General features: G+C 49.6%; 1 protein-coding gene across 4 annotated transcripts in view; it reads right to left on the bottom strand.

The window, feature by feature from the left end:
• The window catches only part of gbe1b (glucan (1,4-alpha-), branching enzyme 1b), a 394,510-nt gene that overhangs the window by 174,086 nt on the left and 193,804 nt on the right, over positions 1 to 26,620 (bottom strand). For all 4 annotated transcript variants that reach the window (XM_052014127.1, XM_052014129.1, XM_052014128.1 and 1 more), the window contains exon 4: positions 19,041 to 19,166. In XM_052014127.1, coding sequence (XP_051870087.1) covers positions 19,041 to 19,166 — 126 coding nt within the window. The remainder of the gene's footprint in view (positions 1 to 19,040; positions 19,167 to 26,620) is intronic.

Here is a 26,620-nt window from a genome sequence, read left to right as displayed (position 1 = left end):
AGAAAGCAGAAAACTATTCAAGAACAAAAATATAATAACAGTCAGCAGGGATTTCAAAAGGGAAAGTCTGGCTTGATCAACTTCAATGAGTCCTTTGAAGGGATTACAGTGACAGTAGTGAAGATAATGCAGAATATGTAATAAACCTAGATTTCCAAAAGGCAGCATCTAACAGACCAATAAATGAGGCCAGAGCACATGGTGTAGGAGGACCATGGATGGTCAGAGGCAGCAGATGGAATGCAGAGAGAAGGGGTGAAGGGTAAACAGTGTCAGGCTGTGGAGGTGGGATCCCACAAACTCTGCTCTGGTTATTGGGTTCACAATTTACAGTAATGGGTCAGGCTTGGGAATCCAAACACGGTTTCTAAAAGTGAAGATTGTAGATGCTTTAAATGTTCGTAGATCAGAGTCATAGAGTCATACAGCACGGAAACAGGCCCTTCGGCCCAACTGGTCCATGCTGACTAAGATTCCCATCCAAGCTAGTCCCATTTGCCAGTGTTTGGTCCATAACATAGAAACATAGAAAACCTACAGCACATACAGGCCCTTCGGCCCACAAAGTTATGCTGAACATGTCCCTACCTTAGAAATTACTAGGCTTACCCGTAGCCCTCTATTTTTCTCAGCTCCATGTACCTATCCAAAGGTCTCTGAAAAGACCCTATTGTATCCGCCTCCACCACCGTTGCCGGCAGCCCATTCCATGCACTCTGAGTAAAAAACTTACCCCTGACATCTCCTCTATACCTACTCCCCAGCACCTTAAACCTGTGTCCTCTTGTGGCAACCATTTCAGCCCTGGTGGAAAAAGCTTCTGGCTATCCACATGATCAATGCCTCTCATCATCTTATACACCTCTATCAGTTCACCTCTCATCCTCTGTCGCTCCAAGGAGGAAAGGCCAAGTTCACTCAACCTGAACACAATACTCCTACAGCAGGACGACCAGAACTGGACACAATACTCCTACAGCAGGGTGACCAGAACTGAACACAATACTCCCACAGCAGGGCAACCAGAACTGAACACAATATTCCAATAGCAGGGTGACCAGAATGGAACACAATACCCCAATGGCAGGGTGACCAGAACTGAACACAATACTCCAAGATGATTACATTGGGGGTGGGGATAATGAATGAATGCTGTGAACCTTCAGGAGAGAATGGAGTGGGCAGTGGTTTGAGATGAACTGAACTACAGTGTGATCACAGATCTGGCCCTCCCCTCTCCCAGACTCTCCTCTGGCAGAAACACTGAATTACCATCAACACCATTAGGACAATCAGTTGCACGTTGCACGTGGGGCAGCCCAGAGCATGAATTCAGACAATCCACAACACTGGGCACCGCAGGAGTCTGCAAAGTCGCTCTGAGAATGCAAACTGTGACTTTATATTGCAAACAGCAAATAAGCTAATTAACTTGCAGGATAGGAAAATGAGTTGCAACACCGCTGTCTGTAATGAGTTTGTATGTTCTCCCCATGTCTGCGTGGGTTTCCTCCGGGTGCTCCGGTTTCCTCCCACATTCCAAAGACGTACGGGTTAGGAAGTTGTGGGCGTGCTATGTTGGCGCCGGAAGCGTGGCGACACTTGTGGGCTGCCCCCAGCATATTCTCAGTAACGCAAAAAGACCCATTTCACTGTGTATTATGATGTACATGTGACTAATAAATAAATATCTTGTCTTATCTGTGAGGGAAATTACACTTCGGCAAGAAAAATAAGGAGGTTACCAATTGCTTTGAAAGTCAAGATTGAAGTGGGGCAAGGAGTCAAGGGATGTGAAAGGCTGGAACAAAATGCACCAAAAGTAGTGACGAAAAGCAAACAATACACTGGGCTTTATTTTGCGAGGGATGGATTATACATACCTCATATATCAAACCTTGGATGGAGCTCCGTGCACAGCTCTTGTCATACACAAAGGACTGAGATGGGGAAGAGGGTTAAAAAGATTTCCGAGGAGATTGCAGATGAGAGAGGTGCAGGCTGGGTCTTTTTTCTCCTCAGTTATGTGAAGGCTGAGGGTGTGACATGTAGGAGTTAAAATCTCTGCTTTCAATGTCACATCGGCTTTATCTGATTCTTCCCGTCTCTTTCTCAATTTCATTATCTCCATCTTAGGGAATGGGTTTGTGACCAGTGTCCATGACAAGCCCATCATTTTCTACAGCTGTCTGGATCACACCTCCTCCCCATCTGCTTCCTTTAAGGATTCAATGCCACTTTCTGATCAGTTCTGATGATGATACCTGCCAACTCCACGCTTCTTTGTTACTCAACCAGACATCCCCCTCCACCATTGTTGACAGAGCTCTCCACTACATCTATTCCCTTTTCCACACCGGACTCTAATCTCCTCCTCTCCCACTCAGAACACAGAGAGGTTTCCCCTTTCCCCACCTGCCTCATCTGTAAGGTACACCACCTTCAACACAATGCCACCATCAGATACACCTCTTCTCTTTCTACATTCCAAAAGAACTGTCCCTTCTGCAATATCCTGGTCCACTCTTCCATCTCTCCCAACATCCACTTCCATCTCACAGCACCAGTTCCTGCAACCCCAGATGTTGCACCTCCCTTTCACCTCATCCCTTCCTACCATCCAGTCTTTCCAGGTGAAGCAGTGATTCACTTGCAATTCTGCCAATTGACTGCGCTGCATTCTGTGCTCACAATGTGGTCTCTACACTGCAGAAACCAAACACAGATTGGGTGACCGCTCTACACACTGCACTCATTTAGTCTGCAAGAGTAACCCCGAGCTTCCAGTTGTCTGCATCTCACTCAGTTCTCTCATGCTGTTCCCAAAAACCAGTGCAAACTCCGGCTCAGCACCTCATCACCTGATCCGGTCCGCAACAGCTTTTCGGAGTTAACATCAACCTCACATAACCAGACTTCCCAGTCTGCACTCGAATTGAAATGCTGTCGACCTGAAACATTGACGGTGACCGTCTGCTGACCTGATATTTCAGTATTTGGTTTTATTTCAGATTTCCAGTATTTGTAAGTTTTTGCCCTCCTCAGTTCCAGCACTGGTTTTCTCCTCTCTCTCTCCGTCTGTCTCCTTTATTGACATTTCCCACAAGTTGAAAGGGTTGATGGACAAAAATGCACCAGATTCTGAGAGACTGAGTGAAGCAAGTGGTAGCGGTGTCTGTACGTGTGCATGCCCGTGTGCGTACCCATGTGTGTGCATGTGTGTACCCATGTGTGTGCGTGTGCGCGCCTGTGTGCGTGCGTGGCTGGGACAGAAAATGGAAGCCACTGCATGCAGCACAATGAAAATCCGGAGGTAGTAAAACTGTAAAAAGCAATCTAAGCTCAATGTCCTTTATTTGAATGCACATAGCATTTGCAGTAAGATAGATGAGTTGACAGCACAGACAGCAACATGAATATGATCTATGAGCTACTACAGAGATGTGGTTGCAGGGTGACCAGAACTGGGTGTTCAATATTCCAGGTTATACGATGTTCCAAATGAACAGCCAAAAGGGGAAGGAGGCGGGGTAGCATTGCTAATCAAGGAAGGTGTTGGAGCAGTGTTGAGTCACAGAGCCATTGAGTAACAGAGCACGGAAACAGGCCTTTCAGCCCAACTGGTCCATGCCGACCTTGGTGCCCAGCAAGTTAATCCTGTGTTTGGCCCAGATCTCCCCAAACCCCTCCCATCCATGTACTTATCCAAATGTGGTTTGAATGTTGTTATTGTGGTACAGATATACTATAGTCACGATATAGAGGCAGTGGGATAGTGACGTAGAATTTATTTGGATTGAAATCAGGAATAGCAGTGGAAAGATGATGTGAGAGGTAATTGTCTACAGGCCCTAGGATTGTGCCTCATGAGACGGCAGAGCATAAATGGGGACCTATCTTGGGCCTGTTTGAAGGGAACTACAATTATCATCACATCGCACCCTATCCTCTTCCTGTGCTACACATCCCCCGCCCCACCTCAGCTCCCTGGCACAGAACCAGCAATGTGAGCAAACAGCATGCAACGATTCAAAGCTGATTTTGGCATATGCCACAATCCCTGAAGGACATGGAAGTATGTGCAGGTGTTACATAAGTCTCAAACCCAACAGACTGAAGAAGACAGCACAATCTCTTTTCTCAGGAAGGAGAGTTGACAGAAATGGATCTGACACTGACAGTGGGAGAAGAGAGCTGAACACAGCCATCTGGCACCTGGAAGTTAAAGGCTGCACCCAGCAAGGCAACGAGAGGATCGGCAGCTGCATGCCATTGGAAGCAAGAGCCCATGGACACCCGCACAACCAAACTGGAGGTGCAGGTGACTGGGTTACAAGCTAAGACACAGGCTTGTGCATCACTCCCTTCACTAAGATCAGTCCTCATTTCAAATCCCTCCAACGTCTAAAGCTCCTCTGATTCTTCATCTCCAGGTCTGGCCTCGTGCCCTCCCTGGTTTTAATCACTCCACCATCGCCACGTCTTGTATGACCAGGACCCAAGCTTTCAAACTCCCTCTGAAAACCTGCCTCACCTTTAAATCCCACTCCTTTGCCTAAGCTTTGGCCACCTGCCCTAATATCTAGAGTCAGGAGTTGGAGCCAGATTTGGAGCAGGACCTTTGAAAAGAGGCAAGTCTCCATGCGTGTGCTTGTGAGTTTCACCTTGCAAGAGTCTAAACGAGGCACATGTGCAAATTGTTACCAGTTGATTGGCTGATTAACAGCAGCAAATAATGGGAAGGTAGGTATAAGTGGAGTGACCGTTGTGTGAGTGGGCTGGTGTTAGAGTGGGGGACTGAGGCTTTGGCCCAAGAGGCTTCAATGAGATGAGGCGAAGGTAAGTTTCCTTCCTTCCTTCCTTCTTTTTCGCTTTGGCGTGTCCTTTAGTGCCAGGCAGAGTAGTGAGACTGGCTCCAGGGTCAGTGGTGTGTTCAGCTTGTGAAATGTGGGAGTTCTGGGAGACATCCATGCTCCCTGATAACTACATCTGCACAAGGTGCATCCAGCTGCAGCTCCTTACAGACTGGGTTAGGGAACTGGAGGTGCAGCTGGATGACCTTCGGCTCCTACAGGAGAACGAAGGGTTCATAGACAAGAGCAACAGGGAGGCAGTCACTCCGAAGCTGCAGGAGGCAGGTAGCTGGGTGACTGTCAGGAGAAGGACGGAGAATAGGCAGGTAGTGCAGAGCACCCCTGTGGCTGTTCCCCTCAATAATAGGTACACCGCTCTGGATACTGTTGGGGGGGAACCTGCCAGGGGAAAGCTGCAGTGACCAGGTCTCTGGCACTGCGCCTGGTTGTGTGGTGCAGAAGGGAAGGGGGGTGGGGGTGGGGGTGGGGGTGGGGAAGAGGAGGGTGGTAGTGACAGGGGATTCCATAGTAAGGGGGGCAGACAGGAGATTCTGTGGGTGTGAAAGAGACTCCTGGATGGTACATTGCCTCCAGGGTGCCAGGGTCAGGGACATCTCGGATCAGGTCCACAGCATTCTGAAGGGGGAGGGTGAACAACCAGAGGTCGCGGTACATATTGGTACCAACGACATGTGCAGGAAAAGAGATGAGGTCCTGAAGAGGGAATATAGGGAGCTAGGTAGGAAGCTGAAAAGCAGGACCTCAAGGGTAGTAATCTCTGGATTGCTGCCGTGCCACATGTCAGTGAGGGTAAGAATAGAATAATTTGGCAGATGAATGCGTGGCTGAGAAATTGGTGCAGGGGGCAGGGTTTCAGATTTGTTGATCATTGGGATCTCTTCTGGGGAAGGTATGACCTGTACAAAAGGGAAGGGTTACACCTGAACTGAAGGGGACCAATATTCTTCTGGGCAGGTTTGCTGGAACTGTTGGGGAAGGTTTAAACTAGTTTGGCAGTGAGATGGAAACCCAAGTGATAGGTCAGAGGTTGGTGCATTTAGTGTCCAAGTAGATGCAGAGTGTGGAAAGACTGTGAGGAAGGACAGGCAGTTGAAAGGGCAAAATTGCAGGCAGTTGGATGGGCTGACGTGTGTCTGCTCTAATGCGAGAAGCATCAGGAAAAAGGGTAGTGAACTTAGAGTGTGGGTAAGTACGTGGAACTATGACATGGTGGCCATTACAGAGACTTGGCTGTCACAAGGGCAGGAATGGGTGCTGGATATTCTGGGGTTTAGATGTTTCAAAAGGGACAGGGACGGAGGTAAAAGAGGTTAGGGAGTGGCTTTGCTGATCAGGGACAGTGTCACAGCTGCAGAAAGGGAGGATGTCCTGGAGGGATCGTCTACTGAGTCAGTGTGGGTGGAAGTCAGAAACAGGAAGGGAGTGATCACTCTATTGGGAGTATTCTACAGACCCCCCAACTGCAGAGACACCGAGGAGCTGATCCGGAGGCAGATTTTGGAGAGGTGCAAAAATAACAGGGTTGTTGCCATGGGTGATTTCAACTTGCCTAATATTGATTGGCACCTCCTTAGTGTAAAGGGGATAGATGGGGCAGAGTTTGTCAGGTGTGTCCAGGAAGGATTCCTGACACAGTGTGTGGACAGGCCGACTAGAGGAGAGGCCATCCTGGTACTAGACAATGAGCCTGATCAGGTTTCAGATCTCTGGGTGGGAGAGCATTTTGGAGACAGTGACCATAACTCCTTGACCTTTACCGTAGCCTTGGAGAGGGATAGGAGCAGACGATATGGGAAAGTATTTAATTGGGGGAGGGGGAATTAAGATGCTATTAGGCAGGAACTTGACAGTGTAAATTGGAAACAGATGTCCTTGGGGAAGTGCACAGTGGAAATGTGGAGGTTGTTTAAGGAACAGTTGCATGGGGCTCTGGATAGGTTTGTCCCATTGAGGCAGGGTAAGGATGGCCTTGACAGTAAGGAATATCCTCTCAAGAGGAAGAAAGAATCATACCTGAGGTTTAGAAAGCATGGATCAGACAGGCCTCTGGAGAGTTACAAGGTAACCAGGAGGGAACTTAAGAATGGACTTAGGAGAGCTAGAAGGGGGCATGCAAAGGCCTTGGCAAGTAGGATTAGAGAAAACCCCAGGGTGTTCTACACGTATGTGAAGAATAGAACGATGACTAGAGTGAGGGTAGGACCGATCAGGGATAAAAGAGGAAACCTGTGCCTGGAGTCGGAAGAGGTAGGGGAGGTCCTTAATGAATACTTTGCTTCAGTATTCACCAGTGAGAGAGACCTTGACATTTTTGAGGATGGCGTACAACAGGCTGATATGCTGGGGCATGTCGACGTGAGGAAAGAGGATGTGCTGGAACTTTTGAAAAACATTACAACAGATAAGTCACTGGGGCCGAACGGGATACATCCAAGGTTATTATGGAAAGCGAGGGAAGAGATTGCTGCGCCTTTGGCGATGATCTTTGCATCCTCACTGGCCACAGGAGTGGTGCCAGATGATTGGAGGGTGGCAAATGTTTTTCCTGTGTTTAAGAAAGGGAATAGGGATAACCCTGGGAATTACAGACCAGTGAGTCTTACTTCAGTGGTGGGCAAATTATTGGAGAAGATTCTTAGAGACAGGATTTATGGGCATTTGGAGAAGTATAGGCTGATTAGGGACAGTCAGCATGGCTTTGTGAGGGGCAGGTCGTGCCTCACAAGCCTGAATGAATTTTTTGAAGATGTGACAAAGCACATTGATGAAGGTAGAGCAGTGGATGTGGTGTACATGGATTTTAGTAAGATGTTTGATAAGGTTCCTCATGGAAGGCTCATTCAGAAAGTCAGGAGGCATGGGATCCGGGGAAACTTGGCTGTGTGGATTCAGAATTGGCTCACCCATAGAAGACAGAGGGTGGTGGTGGATGGAGCTTATTCTGCCTGGAGGTCGGTGACCAGTGATGTTCCACAGGGATCTGTTCTGGGACCCCTGCTCTTTGTGATTTTTATAAATGACTTGGATGAGGATGTGGAAGGGTGGGTTTGTAAGTTTGCAGATGACACAAAAGTTGTTGTAGGTTACAACAGGATATTGATAGGATGCAGACCTGGGTTAAGAAGTGGCAGATGGAGTTCAACCCGGACAAGTGTGAAGTGATACACTTTGGGAGATCAAATTTGAAGGCAGAATACAAGGTTAATGATAGGACTCTTAGCAGTGTGGAGGAACAGAGGGATTTTGGGGTCCACATCCATAGATCCCTCAAGGTTGCTGCACAGGTTGATTGACAGCAGTGTGGAGGAACAGAGGGATTTTGGGGTCCACATCCATAGATCCCTCAAGGTTGCCGCACAGGTTGATTGGGTTGTTAAGAAGACGTATGGTGTGTTGGCCTTCATTAGTCGAGGTATTGAGTTCAAGAGCCGCAAGGTAATGTTGCAGCTCTATAGAACTCTGGTTACTCCACGCTTGGAGTATTGTGTTCAGTTCTGGTTGCCTCTTTATAGAAAGGATGTGGAAGCTTTAGAGAGGGTGCAGAGGAGATTTACCAGGATGTTTCCTGGATTGGAGAGCATGTCTTATGAGGATAGGTTGCGTGAGCTAGGGCTTTTCTCTTTGGAGAGAAGGAGGATGAGAGGTGACTTGATAGAGGTGTACAAGATGAAAAGAGAAATTGATCGAGTGGACAATCAGACTTTTTCCCGGGGCGACAATGGCTAACATGAGGAGACATAATCTTAAGGTGATTGAAGGGAAGGGAGAAGGGGGAATGTCAGAGGTAAGCTTTATACACAGAGTGGTGGGTGTGTGGAACGCACTGCCGGCTGAGGTTTTGGGGGCAGATACATTGGGGACATATAAGAAACTCTTAGTTAGCACATGAATGAGAGAAAAATGGGGAGTTATGTGGGAGGGAAGGGTTAGATAGATCTTAGAACAGGATAAAATGTTGGCACAACATCATGGTCCAAAGGGCCTGTACTGTGCTGTAATGTTCTATGTTCTAGTAAACAAAGGACTGCAGATGCTGGAATCTTGATGAAGAACACGACAATGCTGGAGGAACTCAGCCCAGGCAGCATCCGTGGAGAAAAGCAGGCGGTCACGCCGAATGCAGTAGATGATATTAAGGGAGGTGCAGGTGAATCTCTGTCTCACCTGAAAGGACTGTTTGGGTCCCTGGATGGAGGTGATGGGGGTGGTGTAGGGGCAGGTGTTGCACCTATGGCGGGGGCAGTGGAAAGTTCCCAGGGTGGGAGTGGGATGGGTGGGGGGGCAGGAGTGAACTAGGGAGTCACAGAGAGAGCGGTCCCTGCAAAAGGCAGAAAGGGGTGGGGAGGGGAAGATATGCTTGGTGGTGGGGTCCCGTTGGAGATGGTGGAAGTGGCGGAGAATGATGTGTTGTATACGTGGGCTGGTGGGATGAAATGTGAGGACAAGGGGGAGGGGTCTGGGAGGGGTGGAGATGAGAGCAGAGGTGCGGGAAATGGCAGAGATATAGGTGCGATCTCTCTCGACCGCAGTAGGGGGGAAGCCCCGGTTAGAAAAGAAGTTGGACATCTCAGATGTCCTGGAGTGGAAAGCCTCATCATGGGAGCAGAGGCGGAGAAATTGAGAAAAAGGGAACATGTCCTTGCAAGAGACAGGGTGGAAGTAGCTGTAATCGAGGTAGCTGTGGACGTTGGTGGGTTAGTAGAAGATGTCAGTAGATTAGGAATTTCCTGAGATTCCTTATCTAGGTAGTGGAAGTTTCTGTTGTCAGTAATCCCACGGTTCCCAATCTTCCAAGCTGTCTGAAATCAAGAAGAATGCACATTGATCCCTAATAACGAGGCACGAACAAATTACATGTTACATTGAGCCAGCACAATTCAGTTTGTTGAGATAATCATTTGCCAAGTGAGAAGTGACAAAAAATTGCCTGAGTTTAAATATCGAGAAATATTCAATTGCCATGGTTACCCAATGACTTGGGCAGCAAGAGAGCATTTGATAATAAGACTTCCATTCTTCTGTGTTAAGGAAAAACATGACACTGAAGCCACTTCAATTAAAAATCCTTCCTTTGCCAAGTGCAAAGCTAAGGCAAGGCACCTGATCACTTGCTCTGGGTTCAATAGCAAGTCAATCCACACACATTCCACGTTCAATATACCCAGCCTTGATGACTCCACAGAGACAGCAGCAATTAGATTGGTGAAAATATTTCATGTGTAAAAGGATCCAAAATTCTCCCACCCACCCACATGCAGCAAGGGGTCCATGCCTGCCATGCACGGCCAGGAGAAGTGGAGGCAGTTCCAGCTGCAGTGTTCAATGGGGAGCTGGATGAGTATCCAGGGCAATGGAGAGTAGGCAGGGGAGTGGGTGCACCTTGTATGTAGATGAAAAACACGATGCTGGAGGAACTCGGCAGGCCAGGCAGCATCCGTGGAGAAAAGCAGGCGGTCAACGTATCGGGTCAGACTTTGTTTCTCCAGCTCGTATTTAGAACTGGTATGTACTTAATGGGCCAAACGCCCTCCTCGTATGTTGCAATCACACAAAAGAATCACTTGTTTAAGCAGGTGATGCTCTCTTGGCCTCGTCCAACCAAACCTGGGATCAGTCAGCAAGAACATACATTAGCATCTAATGAAGGGTCTTGACTTGAAACGTCAACTGTTCATTCCTCTCCATAGATGCTGCCTGACCTGCTGAGTTCCTCCAGCACTCTGTGTGTATTGCATACATTGGCACAGACAGGGAGGGAGGGTGGTCATCGCAGTGTTAGTCTAGAGCTGTTTGGGGCATTGAGTCGTCACTGGAACTGCAGTGAATGGTGATGGGTGCTGTGTAACTGCTTGCTGGGGCATTGAGAACAAACCCCACACAGCTGACAGTAGGTCATGCACTGTGACTGGAGAGTGCAAGACTGATGGGGACAGTGGCACTGGGACCAGTCCTTGACAATGAATTATGAATCCAATTGGCACAACCACAAATGGATTGGGCTCAGTGCAGTTGTTCCAGCAACAGATTGGTGCCAGACACAGTTTGTGAGATGCTGGTGATGTACAATTCTTGATTTAATTGCCTAAATAACAACAGCCGCTGCATTTAACAAATGATTAAACTGTAAATCCATATGAGACATTCCTGTACGAAGAAATCCTGCAGTGAGTGAAGGACTGTTTCCAGTGGCAAAGGGTCAGTGAGCAGAGGGCACAGATGAAGGTTACTGGCAAAGGAAGCTGTAGGGATATGCAGTGATTTACTGGGATCTGTATCGCCTGACTGGACCCTCCAATAGGGAATGGGATGAAAAGGATAAATACAGGAAAAAACGAGGAGTGGGGCTGATTGGAGAGCCCCTCAGATAGCTGGCACAGGAACACTGGGCAGTGGGCTCCTGCAGAATCTTAAACCCTGGAACTCAGTGAAAGAGGAAACCAGAGAGCACAGCCTCTGTCCCAATGACTCCAACTTCCACGCCAGTGCTTGCAACAAGACCCCCTTCTCCTCACTCCAGCATCTCCTCCAACAGTGTCGACAGGTCCTCCGACCTGCCCGCTTCATTCCCCACACCTCCCACAGAACCACACCACCTTCCATCCTGCCAGCCTTTACATTCCACACATCATCTTCCACAATTTCACACACTTGCCAGGTGACAGCACTACAAGCGATGCCTTCACTCCCTCTCCCTTCTCAGCATCGCAAAGGCATTCTTCCTGCTGGATGTTTAGGGTCTGATCAGGAGGAGTCAGCATGGCTTTGTGTGCTTGACAAACCTTTTTGAGTGTTTTTTTTGAAGAGGAACTAAAAGATTTCAATACAGATAGAAAAACAAAGGACCGCAGATGCTGGAATCAAGACGAAAATCACGATGATGCTGGAGGAACTCAGCAGGCCAGGCAGCATCCGTGGGGAAAAGCAGGCAGTCAATGTTTCGGGTCAGGACCCTTCTTCAGAACTGAAGATAGGAAAAGGGGAAGCCCGATATATAGGAGGGAAAAGCAGAGCAGTGATAGGTCGATAAAAGAGGGGAGGTGGGGTGGGCACAGGGTGGTGATAGGGAGATGCAGGTAAGGGATAGTGATGGGCAGGTGCGGGGGAGGAGGGGAGAGCAGATCCACCAGCGGATGGGTCTAAGGTAAGGAGAGAGAGAGAAAAAGGGGGAGAAAAAAGAGAGAGGCTGGGAAAGGGAAGAAGAGAAGAAGCCTGGTGGTGGGGGGGTGTTACTTAGTAGGAGAATTCAATGTTCAGGCCGTTAGGCTGCAAGGTTCCAAGACGGAAGATGAGGAGCTGTTCCTCCAGTTTGCGCTTGCAATTCTCCTGGCAGTGGAGGAGGCCGAGGACTGACATATCAGTGATAGTGTGGGAGGGAGAGTTGGAAGTGACTGGCGACGGGGAGATGCAGATCGCGGTTACGGACAGAGCGCAGGTGTTCTGTGAAACGGTCGCCTAGTCTGCGTTTGGTCTCACCAGTGTGGAGGAGGCCACACTTGGAGCATCGAATGCAGTCGATGATATTAAGGGAGGTGCAGGTGACTCTCTGTCTCACCTGAAAGGATGGTTTGGGTCCCTGGATGGAGGTGATGGAGGTGGTGTAGGGGCAGGTGTTGCAGCTGTGGCGGGGGCAGTGGAAAGTTCCCGGGGTGGGAGCGGGATGGGTGGGGGGCAGGAGTGAACCAGGGAGTCACAGAAAGAGCGGTCCCTGAGAAAGGCAGAAAGGGGTGGGGAGGGGAAGATATGCTTGGTGGTGGGGTCCCGTTGGAGATGGCGGAAGTGGCGGAGAATGATGTGTTGTATACGTGGGCTGGTGGGATGAAATGTGAGGATAAGGGGGACCCTATCCCTGTTGGGTCTGGGAGGGGTGGAGGAGAGAGCGGAGGTGCGGGAAATGGCAGAGATACGGGTGTGAGCTCTCTCGACCACAGTAGGAGGGAAGCCCCAGTTAGTAAAGAAGTTGGACACCTCGGATGCCCTGGAGTGGAAAGCCTCACCATGGGAGCAGATGCAGCGGAGGCAGAGAAATTGAGAAGGGATAGCATCCTTGCAAGTGACAGGGTGGGAGGAGCTGTAATCGAGGTAGCTGTGGGCGTCAGTGGGTTTGTAGATGTCGGTGGATGAGGAATCTCCTGAGATGGAGATGGAAAGATCGAGGAAGGGTGGAGAGGTGTCAGAGATAGTCCAAGTGAATTGGAGAGCAGGGTGAAAATTAGTGGTGAAATTTATGAAACTGTTGAGTTCCGCATGGGTACAAGAGGTGGCACCAATTCAGTCATCGATATAGCGGAGAAAGACTTGAGGAATGGGTCCGGAGTAAGCTTGGAACAGAGACTGTTCAACGTAGCCAAAGAAGAGGCAGGCATAGCTGAGACCCATGCGAGTGCCTATAGCAACGTCCTTGGTCTGTAGAAAGTGAGAGGAATCGAAAGTGAAGTTGTTAAGGGTAAGGACAAGTTCAGCCAGGCGGAGGAGAGGGTTAGTGGAAGGGGACTGGTTCTGTGTCTGGTCAAGAAAGAAACGGAGGGTGGTGAGGCTGTCATGATGGGGAATGGAGGTACAGGGGGACTGGACGTCCATGGTGAAGATGAGGTTGTGCGTGCCGGAGAACTCAAAGCTATAGAAGAGTCAGAGAGCGTATGATGTGTCACAGACGTAGGTGGGAAGGGACTGGAGCGGGGGAACAGAATGGTGTCTAGGCACGAGGATACGAGCTCTGTCGTGCAAGAGCATGTGGTGACAATAGGTCTGCCGGGACTGTCCTTCTTGTGGATTGGGCCGAAGGGCCTGTATCTGTACCTATGACTCCATGTTCTGGTTCATTTCCCATGTCCACCAATATCCTATCCTATCCTCCTTGTTGGACACTCCCTCAGGATCAAGGATGACTTTGCTTCCACTCTGGTTTTGTGGGTTCTGAGGTGGCTGATGAGATCAATGTGGGGGCCACATACTCGTCCACAGGTGGGGCAGGTGTGGGAGACGGAGGGCCGTGGGCCAGACTGTGAGGTGCTGTGTCCCTACACAGGGCTTCCATGTACTCCCGATGCATGGACTCCTGGTTCTCAGCACATTCTCAAGTGATGCTCCTTCACTTTGAGTCCCAGGAGTTAGAGCTGGAGCAACGATTATTTGCATCTCATTTTGTGTGATGAGTCAGGGTTGATCGATGATCTTGTGGCCTTTGGACAAGAGTGACGACAGAATCTTAAACTGAGTCTAAAAGTGATATAGTTCAATGAAAACCTGGGGTCTGGGAGAATTGCCTGTGGTTGTTTGGGAGAAGGATAAGAGGGTGGACAGGCTATGGTTAGCATATAACAAAATAACACATGTTGCAAAAGAAATATAATCCTTTCAGGCACAAAAACCCAACAAGAGAAATGGTTCATCCATGGCTGACAGAAGAAATTAAAACTGGTATTCAATCCAATGAAAAGGCTTATAAAGTTGCCAGAAATAGCAGTAAGACTTGAGGATTGGGAGCATTTTACACCTTAGCATAGAACAACCAAGAAATTCATAAAGAAATTCATCACAGTACATGCCAGCCAACTGGACAACTTTCATAGGTGTGCCAGAGGGAAAATACCAACAAGGGCAAACGAGGGCCCTTGCAGACAGAGGCTGGAGGATTTATAATGGGGGATCGTCTTCACAAAGAAGAAATCCAAAACCTGCCAGATATGTTCGAGAATCATGGGTCTCGCAAGAAGGAGGAAATGAAGGAAATGACTGTTAGTCAAAGAAGTTAAGTGTCAAAGCTGATAAATACCTAAAGACCTGATGATCTCATCCCCAAGTTCTGAAGGAGGTGGCTTTACAATGGTGGATGCTCTGGTTGTCATTTGGTAAGGTTCTGGAGATTCTGGAATTGTTCCTGTGGATTGGAGGGTAGCAAACGTGATCCCACCATTTAAGGAGGGAGAGAAAAACAGGAAACTGCTGGAGCTCTTTAAGGACGTGACGTGTAGAATAGATGATGGGGAAATCAGTGGATGAGTTGCATTTGGACTTTCAGAAGACATTAACTGTCATCTGACCCACCAGGTTGATCAACAACAAACTATCAGCTGGAGGAAGCAGCATCTGTGGGGGGGGAAGGAATGGTGCAGGGTTTCAAACTGAAACATTGACAATTCCTTTCCCCCCCACAGACACTGCTCAACCCGCTGAGTTCCTCCAGCAGATTGTTGCTCCATGTTCCAGCATCTGCAGTCTCCTGTCTCCAGGTTGATCAACAAGATCGGAGCATATAGCGTTGGGGGTAATGTACTGACAGAGACTGAGAATTGGTGATCGGATGGAAAGCAAAGTGTGGTAGGCTGTGAATGGTGGACACCACAGGAATTGGTGCTTGGGATCTAGCTGTTCACAATCCATATCTAACAGGATGGAATGTCATATTTCCAAGTTTTCAGATTATACCAAACTCAGCAGGATCATGAGAACGAAGGAGGATGTGAAGAGGCTTTGGGGATACAGACAAACTGTGCGAGCTGGTCAGAAAGTTGCAGATGGATTATGATGTGAAATTGTCGGGCCATCCACTTTGTGCAGATAAACAGGAAAAACAGAAGATTTGTTAAATGGTGAGAGATTAGATAGTGTCCATGTTCAAAAGGATCTGCTTGTACACATCACTTAAGGCCAATGCATGGGTTTCAGCAAGCAACTAGGAGGGCAAGTAGTATGTTTGCCTTTATGATGAGAGGGTTCGATTACAGGAGTAAGCAAACCTGATTGCAGTTGTCCTTGGGCCTTGGTGAAACGGTAACTGCAGTAAGTCTTGGTTCCCTTATCTCAGTATGTACTTGCCATAGAGAGAGTGTGATGAAGATGAACTTCATTGGTTCCAGGGATGGGGCATAGGAACATGGAGGGGAGGAGCTTGGAGGGATATGGGCTGAACGCAGGAAATTGGGACTAGCTCGATGGACAAGTTGGTCAGCATGGACTGGTTGGGCCGAAGGGCCTGTATCTGTGCTGTACTGCTCTATGACTCCATGTTCTGGTTCATTTCCCACCTCCACCAATATCCTACCCTTCTCCTTGTTTGACACTCCCTCATGATCGAGGATAATTTTGCTTCCACTTTGGTTTTGATGACTTTGAATCCACAGGATCCGTAGGAAGAGATGTTGAATAGAATAATGAGAAGAGATCTCACTGATACTTACAAAATTGTTTAAGGACTTGACAGGCTAAATGTAGAGAGGATAGAGTCACAGGATAACAGCTTCGAAAAATTCCAACCACAAGTAGCTATCTAAACAAATCCCATAATCAGCACTGGCTTCGCAGCTTTCTGTCTCTTGTACAGAATGTTTTCCTTAACTGAGGAGTGTGGGACCAGAGTCGGCTGCCTGGGACTGAGGTGAGGAAAGGGTTCTTCACCCCGAAGCTCACCGAGTACATTCACAACAGAAGTCCAAAGATCTCCAGATGTTCAGGGAACGGAGGAATGTGGGGACAGTGCTGGGGAACGATGTAGAAGACCAGCAGTCTCAGCAAGCCTCCTCTGACTCCGCGCCTCCTCAATGGGATGACAGTCGCTTGCAGATCGTCCTTGGGGCAAGCGACCCACGTCACCTACACACTGGACCCCTGCCACTGAAGTTCAGGAGAACTTGTAAGATCTCTTTATGAGTCACGTACATCGCAACACACAGTGAAATGCACCTTTTGCGCAGAATGTTCTGGGGGCAGCCCGCAAGTGTTGCCACGCTTCTGGCGCTGACATAGCACACCCACAACTTCCTAACTCACAGAACCATAGAACCATAGAACAACACAGCACAACACAGGCCCTTCGGCCCACCATGTTGTGCTGACCTTTAAAACACACCTAAGACTATCTAACCCCTTCCTCCCACATATCCCTCTATCTTAAATTCCTCCATATGCTTATCTAACAATCTCTTGAACTTGACCAACATATCAGCCTCCACCACCACCCCAGGCAGCGCATTCCATGCACCAAACACTCTCTGGGTGAAAAACCTTCCTCTGACGTCTCCCTTGAACTTCCCACCCATTACCTTAAAGCCATGTCCTCTTGTATTGAGCACTGGTGCCCTGGGAAAGAGGTGCTGGCTGTCCACTCTATCTATTCCTCTTAATATTTTGTATACCTCTCTCATGTCTCCCCTCATCTTCCTTCTCTTCAATGAGTAAAGCCCCAGCTCCCTTAGTCTCTCCTCATAACCCATACTCTCCAATCCAGGCAACATCCTGGTACATCTCCTCTGCACCCTTTCCAACGCCTCCACATCCTTCCTATAATGAGGCGACCAGAACTGGAACCTGTACACCTTTGGAATGTGGGAGGAAACTGGAGCACTGGGAGGAAATGGGGAGAACATACAAACTCTTTACAGACAGCTGTGGGAATTCAACCCAGGTCACTGGTGCTGTAATAGTGTTACGCTAACCGTTACACTACAGTGCCTGCCCGAACTTTATTCTGGAGCTCTGCTCCCATGGGTGGTTTGTTGGAGAAAAGGTGCAACACTGCGGTAACATAGACTGAGAAGGTGCTGGGTGATGATGCAGCCTTGCTTGACACTGATTTCACTGAGACTGGTATCACTGGACAAAACGGAGCATCAGGGTGTGCACGTCATTGGTCACGTCAGCCGGATTTACGGTATTCCACAGTCCCTCCTGATGTATATATGGCTGGAGATGGTGGGTCAGCATGTAGCGAGGTGGGTGGGGATCAGGTACGTGGGCCAGGTGTATGGGTGGGGATCAGGTGCGTGGGGAAGGGTGGGGATCAGGTACATGGGCCATGTGTGAGGGTGGGTGGAGATCAGGTACGTGGGCCAGGTGTGTGAGGGTGGATGGAGATCAGGTACGTGGGCCAGGTGTGTGAGGGTGGATGGGGATCAGGTACGTGGGCCAGGTGTGTGGGGGAGGGTGGGATCAGGTACGTGGGCCAGGTGTGTGGGGGAGGGTGGGGATTGGGTACGTGGGCCAGGTGTGTGTGGGAGGGTGGGGATTGGGTACGTGGGCCAGGTGTGTGTGGGGATGGGGATCAGGTATGTGGGCCAGGTGTGTGGGTGGGGATTGGGTACGTGGGCCAGGTGTGTGTGGGGGTGGGGAATGGGGTAGGTGCATGGATGGAGAATGTGGGGAGTGTGGGTGGGGGTTGGGTGCAGATGGGGTAGATTGGGTGGGTGTGTGGGTAGGTTGTGAGGGTGGGGAATGTGGGGGGTGTGGGAGGGGGGTGGGTAGGTGTGTGTGGGTGGGGAATGTGGGGGTGTGGAGGGGGGAGGTGGGTGAGTGGGGTAGGTGTGTGTGGGTGGGGAGGTGGGTGAGTGGGATAGGTGTGTGTGGGTGGGGAGGTGGGCCAGGTTTGTGACCAGCCCCAGGGTGGGGAACACCTTGCTGGGTTCAGGCTGGGTGAGACGGGTCAACATCCACAGGAAATGCCACACCTGCCCTCTGACTTCCTCTGTCCCTGCTGTCAAAGGTCGCCAACAACAATAGTTAATGTGCATTGCTGTAGCAATGTCTGACAGTGGCTGCTGGATTGGAATGGACAAGCTCTGGCTTTGAATCAGTTTGATTCCATGAGTGAAGCAGAACCAGTGTATCTCTGGTGTTGCTGTTCCCACAGGGGCTGGTCGCCTCAGGCACCAAGCTCCATAATCAGTCGTGTAGTAAGTGGCTGTCTGATTTGTACAAAAATAACTTCAAATGCTGCGAGCCTTACTTTATTTCATGGAATCATAGAATCATACAGCACAGAAACGGGCCCTTCCAGCCCACATCGTCCTCGCCGCTCCTGATGCGTTTCCAGGCCCATTTGCCCGCCTTTGGCCCATATCTCCTTAAACCTTTTCCATCCATGGACCTGTCCAAACGTCTTTTAAACGCTGTAACTGTACCCACCTCTACCATTCCCTCTGGCAGCTCGTTCCACACACCCACCACCCTCCGTGTGAAAAACTTGCCTCTCGGATCTCCAAAATTCCAAAGCAAAATTCATCCTGACATTTTGTTTTGCTTTGTGGAAAGTTTTAGAACACTGATGTGTCAAAATGTAGGTCAAAGTACTTCAGTCAGAAGATGAAAACTGAGAACAACTGCTTAAAAGTACCGCCCATGACAGTGTTTCCTTCAAAGGTATCAATAAAGAATGAATACAAACAAACTGCTTACCAGGTATCGGTGGGGTGGATCCCAGTGCAGCCAGTCATAGGTCTGGGCAGCCACCTGCCGGGTGACGTACCGTGCCCACGGGGAGATGCGGTATAGCTGCCTTCCAGTATCATCCCCAATCACCACCTTCGGAACAAAACAGTTGTTTGCTTTCAGCTGAGTTGGCACAACTGAATTCATCGATGTATCCCAATAAGTTAAGCAGTGAATATTAAATCCAAGTAACACCTGAAGCTCACTGGCTGACACTGGCGCTTCACCACCATCGAGGACATCTTCAAGAGGCGGTGCCTCAAGAAGGCGGCATCCATCACTAAGGACCCTCACCATCCGGGACACGCCCTCTTCTCGTTACTACCATCGGGGAGGAGGTACAGACCCACACTCAATGTTTCAGGAACAGCGTCTTCCCCTCTGCCATCAGATTTCTGAACGGTCCATGAACCCATGAACACTACCTCGTTATTCCTGTTTCTTGCACTATTTATTTATTTTGTAATTAATATTAATTTTATGTCTTTGCACTGTACCACTGCCCCAAAACAACAAATTTAACATCATGTAAGTTAGTGATAATAAACCTGATTCTGATTCTGAGATTCCTAGACACAACAGACATTAAGAGGTATGGGGAGAGTAGACTTAAGGACAGCTTCTACCCCACTGTAATAAGACTATTGAATGGTTCCCTTATACAACGAGATGGACTATGACCTCATGATCTACCTTGTTGTGACCTTGCACCTTATTGCACTGCACTTTCTCTGTAGCTGTGACACTTTATTCTGTACTGTTACTGTTTTTACCTGTACTACATCAATGCACTCTATACTAACTCAATTTAACTGCACTGTGTAATGAATTGACCTGTACGATTGGTTTGTAAGACAAGCTTTTCACTGTACCTCAGTACAAGTGACAATACTAAACCAATACCAATACCAAGAGGGAGGGGAACAGCCATGATCAACTGGGTGGCAAGCAGGGGCAAAGGGCCAAATGGCCTACATTATCTTCTGCCTGTAAATCTTCCCTTAATAAAGTCTGTTAAATTTCAATTTCTCAGCATTTAAAAAGTCGTCACACAGAAGTAGCTGTTGACGTATTTGAGGCAAAGCATCATAAAGATTTGTGCAAACACAGCAGCTGATTTCAGCACAAGATACCAACAGCAACCGTACGAGGCGGTACTGATTTTGGATCAGGGTTAAGTACGTGGGGGAGAAGCTTCCTGCTCTGCTCTGGAATATTAAGGACCCATTGTCTGTGGATAATTTAATGTTTCATCTGAGCAACACCTACACGGTACTGCATTGGGACAGTGTGCCTGGGTTTTACATAATCTCTGGAGTGGAACCATTGACGGGAGAGGCGAGATTACAGCCCACCAAGGGTTGATATTGGTATCATGTGTACCTAACTAATCAGAAGAATACAAGCCTGAAGTTCAAATATAACACCGCACTAGCATAGAGTCCCACAGCACAAAAACATCCATGAAGTCTGCAGCAACCATCAACAATTATCTGCAATCATCCTACGTTAATTCCATTTCACCATCCCCACATTCCCATTAACTCCCCGGGGGTTCTACCACTCACACAAGCAGTGACCTGACATGTACACAACTCTGAGGGGATGGAAGATAGTGTGAGGTGACACCAGAAATGGCAGATGCTGGAATCTGGCGCAACACACAATCTGCTGGAGGAACTCAGCGGGTCGAGCAGCATCTGTGGGGGAAAGGAATTGTTGATGTTTTGGGTTGAAAACCTGCATCAGGAATGGTGTGAGGAGATAGTGTGAGGTAATGCATTTTGGGAAGTCAAATAGGGATAGGACATACACAGTAAATGGTGGGGCACCAAGGATCGTTGATGTACAGAGGGACCTCGTGGCTCAAGTCCTTGAAAGTGGCAACATAAGTAGACAGGGTGGAGAAGAGGGCAGATGACACTCCTGTCTTCATAGACTGGGGCACAGGAGATACAGGTTGTGATATTATGTGGCAACTTGACAAAACACTGGTAAGACCACAGCTGGTGTATTGTGTTGTGTTAGTCACCATACTCCAGGAAGGGTGTGGTGTGCTGGAGAGAGCGCAGAGGAGATTTGCCAGGATAAGAGGACTTCAACTATGGAGACAGAGGACACGATTGAGAGTGAGTGAAAGGACACAGACCTGAGGTGAGAGCACACATCTGCTGGAAAAGCTAAAGCTAATGGAATTAAAAGGGACAGTATCCTTGCAGAAAATTATGTGATGGAGAGAAAAGCTTAGTGGTGAATAATGTAAAACAAATCTGAAACAAAAGTCTATTCTGATGAAGATTTAAGATTAAGATTTAAGATATTTATTTATAAGTCATGTGCACATCAAAACACACAGCGAAATGGGTCTTTTTGCATTACTGAGAATGTTCTGAGTGCAGCCCGCAAGTGTCACCACGCTTCTGGTGCCAACATAGCATGCCCACAACTTCCTAACCTGTATGCCTTTGGAATGTGGTAGGAAACCGGAGCACCCGGAGGAAACCCACGCAGACACAGGGAGAACGTACAAACTCCTTACAGACAGTGGCTGGAATTGAACCCGGGTTGCTGGTGCTGTAAAGCATTATGCTAACCAGTACACTCAAGCTGAAACATTGACTAATGGCGAGATGAGGCTTAAACCGTCAGGACCAGGGACACCTCATCAGGGCCAGGGATACCTCGTCAGGGCCAGGGATACCTCGTCAGGACCAAGGACAACCACCTTTATGCCCTCTAAGGTATGTCAGAAATGTTCACATGCTCTAGAATATCCCCACGCCCCTCTCTGAAATCTCCAGCTTCTGTCTTTCTCCCTTACTGAGTGCAGATGTGACCCGCATCCTCCGGCTCCACACACAGGTCGCCCCTTTATTCTCTAATGGGTTCTACACTTTCCCTGGTCACCTTCTTGCTCTTAGTTTGTTTATAAGCTACCTTGGAATTTTCTTTAATCTTATCTTGCCAATTATATTTTGTGGCCCCTCTCTGCCCTCCTAATTTGTGTTAAATGCCGCTGACACATTCTGTACCCCTGAAGGGCTGCCCTATTCTCACTTCTCTTTACCTGCCACATGCTTCCTTTTTTATCTTCTTCAAACCCTTGAGATCCACTGTCCTCCCAGATTTCCTTCCCCACCTTCCAAACTTACAGCAATATGCCAGCCCTGAACTCTCACTATTTCACTTTTAGAAGATTCCCACTTGTTGGATGGAGACGTACCCGGAAGTAGCTGCTCTTGGCCCACGTTTGCCAGGTATTGAAGTCTGCAGATTAGCTTCCAGACTACCCTTATCTCTTTCCATAATTACCTGATAGAACTGTGGTCACTGTCTCCAAAATGCTCTCCTACAGACTTTGGGAGCCAACTCCAGGTGACATTCCCTAACATTAGGTCCAGTACTGCCCCTTCTCCAGTAGGATTATCTACATCCCCTGGATTCAACATTTCGTCCCCTCTTGGCTTGCCCTCCAAGGCGATCTGAGGTAATATTGGGAAATTGGAATCCCCTACTACTACAGACCTCTTCTCACCTCTGTCTGTTCCTCTGTCTCCTGCTGACGGCTGTGAGGCCTGTGATTCAATCCCAGCACAGTGATCGTCCCCTTTTGTTTGTACCCAGTTGGCCTCATTTGAAAAGCCTTCTTGGACATCCTCCCCCGTTACAGCAGGGACGGTCTCCTTAAACAATACTGCAATGCCCCCTCTTTTACTTCCTCCCTATCATGTCTCAACAGTCCGGTTGTTGGGAAGTTTGCTGAGGGGAAAGGCAGGAGGAGAATGTTGAAGCTCGGTGAAATGGCAGCAGGTTGAGACACTGCCACCTGACCTTCAGCAGCTTCCGTTTGGTGACGAGTGTCAGCGATGTGGAAAATTCAATACTGAAGGAATTAGAGCCAATAATTCACAGTGCAATATTGTTGTATAAATGCCAGCACAACGTGTATCAAATCCCTCTTCCGCCAGCTTGAAATAACCATGTTGACAGCCTGCTAAACTAGCTGACAGCAAATTTCACATGAATGTGTTAGACATCTGTACATTTATCTCAGGAGACAGAAACACAAAAGGGTTGAAAGTTGCATTCCTTTAATCCAGGGCTCTGGTTGGGCCCACAAATCACAGGATGGTGATGGATGGGGACCATGCCAACTCTAGGGCAGGGCAATCCAGCTACTGCCACCCACCATCCTCTCCCCACCTGCGTCCAACTCCCTGCTGAACACCACAAGTGTCTGCTTCCATGACTCCATCTCGCAGACCAACCACTCGACGTCTGAACCGTTTGTTCACTTCACCTTTGCTTCTTTTGCCAATCACCTTCACACTCAGGGACCTGGGCTGGTTACTACCACCCCCCCCACAATGAGGACGGTTTCTCCACAGAGATCACCATCTGCATTTCTGGTCACAGCCCCTCAGCAAAGATGTGGAGGGTTTGGAGGGTGGGGAACCGGTTCCGAACTGTGATGAATGAACTGATGGGCACCGTACGGTCCAGGGTTGGACTTCAAGGGACAGGATCCACACAACCAATTGAAACAACCAAGATCCGGGGGGTGTTGGCAGGAGGTGGGGGGGAAGGAGGACAGCGGTGGGGGGAAGGGGGGGGAATTCGGAGGGGGTGGATGTCGGCGGGTGGACGTCGGTGGGGGGGACGTCGGCGGGTGGACGTCGGTGGGGGGGACGTCGGTGGGGGGGAGTTAGTGGGGGGGGTCGGGGAGGGGGGACGTTGGGGGGCGGAGTAGGGGGAGGGGGGACGTCGGGGGGCAGGGTGGGGCTGGGGAACGTCTCTTCTGGGAGATTCTGGATCTAGGGGTGAAAACACAGAGCACTGGAGGAACAGTGGGTTGGGCAGCTTCTGTGGAGAGAAGTGGACGGTCAATGTATCGGGTCGAGACCCTCCATCGGGGCTGAGGGATGGAAGGAGACAGTCGGTACGGAGAAGTAGGGGAAGGGGGAGAGCAAGAGCTGGCAGAGATGGGTGGATCTGGGTGAGGGGGGAGTGGGAACAGCCTCTACCTCTCACCCTGCCAGAGGGGCAGCACAGTGGAGAATTGCCCCCAGTGTGTGGGTGAGTGGTGAGATCAGGAGGGGGTGAAATCGATGGGAGTTTGATGGTCAGCATGGACTCAGTGGGCCGAAGGGCTGTATGACTTGATAATCTACAAAAACCTATCCTGCTGACAAGTTTCTGGTCGCCTGCCCCACAGTAGGATTGTCAGCAGTCCAGTGTTGTACAGGACCTCCTGTATCGGAGAGGGGAGTGGTCAGGGCTCCTGCTGTGTCACTCTTCCACCTTTCCCCACAGCCCCTTATTGCAAATTCCTTTCTCGTTCCCACAGATGTAAATCCAAAGCACCAACGGTCTGGAAAACAAGCAGGGACGCTGTGCACCTTGTGGAATCCCACAGCTAACAGCCTCCCAGTCACAGTGCTCCATCACTCCCCTCTGCTTCCACCCTCCCTGCCCTTCTCCCTGGGATCCCATGTGCCTCTACCTTAGCGACCAGCCTACCAGATGGGACCTCAGAACCCCAGCTGAAATCCGTGTAGACTGCCCAACCGGAATCCCTTATTGACCTTCCTTGTTCTACCTCGGAAATATAATCAAGATGGTCTGTGTGCAGTTTGAACGTTCCCCTGTGATGGTGTGGGTGTGGGTGTAGGTGTGGGGTGTGGGTGTGGGTGTGGGTGTGGGGTGTGGGTGTGGGTGTGGGCTACCTCACCCACCCCCATTCTCTGGTTTCATCCCATGTCCCAAAGATGTGCCGGTTGGTTGGCTGCTGTGGATTACTCCTGGTGTGCAGGAGGTGCAGTTGATGGCACATCAGAGGGAATAGACTTCTGGGGAGTGGGACTGGTGGCTTTAGTCCAAGAGTCAACATAGATTGAGGGGCTGAATGGCCTTCTATGTCATAAAGAAATCTGAATTTTTTTCTCAGAGGGCCTCGAGTCTTTGGAACTCTTCCTCGGAGGACGGTAGAAGCAGAGTGTGAATATTGTTCAGGCAGCGGCTACAGTTCTCTATAAGCGATGGGCTGGTGCAGAGGTGAGGATACATCAGTCAGCAATGGTTCTGATGGAGAGGCATGAAGGGCCGTACACAACACGCCTGTCCGAAGTTCATACACATACGTGAAGAGCAGTACTCTGCTGCGTCAAGTGATTTAAGGACTTGAGAGGATAGAGGGAAGAGATTTCCTCTGGAGGGAGTTCAGAATAAGGAGCAGAACCTCAAAGCCATGCCCGAGGGCTGATGTCAGAAGCATTCCTCACAGTGAGGCGCGTGCAGATCTACACACACCTCCACCTGACAGCACAGGGCTTGGAATGAGAGCACTCGGGGTGAGATGGCTGCCCACTAACAACCTGAGAGCTGTCGAACCAAGGCGGGTGGATGGGATTGAGGAGCAGATCAGCTGCCATTCACCTTCCAGTCAGAATGGAGGCTCAGTATCCCCCTCTCACCCGCACCCACTTCCCTCTCTGTATTATCCCTATCTCTCCTTCTACCCTCCCCACTGTCCCCCTCTCTCACCTCCCCGTCCCCCTCTCACCTCCCCGTCCCCCTCTCACCTCCCTCCGTCCCCATCTCTCACCTCCCCCGTCCCCCTCTCACCTCCCCATCCCCCTCTCACCTCCCTCCGTCCCCCTCTCTCATCTCCCCGTCCCTCCTCTCACTCCCCCTCCTGTCCCTCCCCCCTCTTTCCCCTGTCCCCTTCTACCACACTCCCCCCTCCTTCCTTCCCTCTCCACCCACCTGCCCCCCTCTTCCCCTCCCTCCCTTCCCCTCCCTCCTTCTTCCCCATCTCTCCCCTTCCCCTCTCCCCCTCCCCCTCTCTCCCTCCCCTACCCTCCCTCCCCCTTCCCCTCACCCCCCCCCCCCCCCCCCCGTCTCCTGTGACAATGTTTACTGCTATCCGTCCCCAGCTGTCTGCCTCACGAGCCTGGGCCAGGCTCTGGGTTTGTGTGTTTGTTGTGGGGTGCAGGAGGAAGCGGACATTCGAACACTGAGTACCTGGTACCACAGTACAGGCAGGTTAGTGTGAGCACAGCTGCAGAGTCGATAACATGGGAGTCCCCCTGCTTCCAAGAGAGGGAGCCACATCCCTGCAAGTCCCAACACTGCAGCTCCCAGCAGCCAGGGAGACAACGATTCCCTGTTCCCAAATGCCCCAGAACGCCAACTGGCCTGAGAGACTGTGCTGTTCTGGGGTTTGTTCAGTCGTTGACAATTAGCAGTAATGATTAGAGATCTCTCCTGCCTTTGGCCTCAGCTCCACTTTCCTGTCTGTTCCTATAACTCTCCCAGAGACCAAAGACCTATCTCAGCAATGAATATATCTGATGTTACTGCTTGCACAGCTCTCGGAGAAGAAATTCTTCCTCACCTTTACTTCAGAGCTTTGCCCTTTCATCCAAGAATCCACCTCAAGGGGAATTGTTCTCTCAGCAAATACCTCATCAAATCCGTCCAGAATTCTACAGGTTTCAGTGAGATCACCTCTTATTCTTCCAAACTCCAGTGTAGACTCAAACATT

This window comes from Pristis pectinata, chromosome 4 (genome assembly GCF_009764475.1).
Source record: "Pristis pectinata isolate sPriPec2 chromosome 4, sPriPec2.1.pri, whole genome shotgun sequence".
NCBI classification, from domain to species: Eukaryota; Metazoa; Chordata; class Chondrichthyes; order Rhinopristiformes; family Pristidae; genus Pristis; species Pristis pectinata.
Note: the sequence above shows the minus strand (reverse complement) of the source record. Positions and strands in the feature narration are given on the sequence as shown.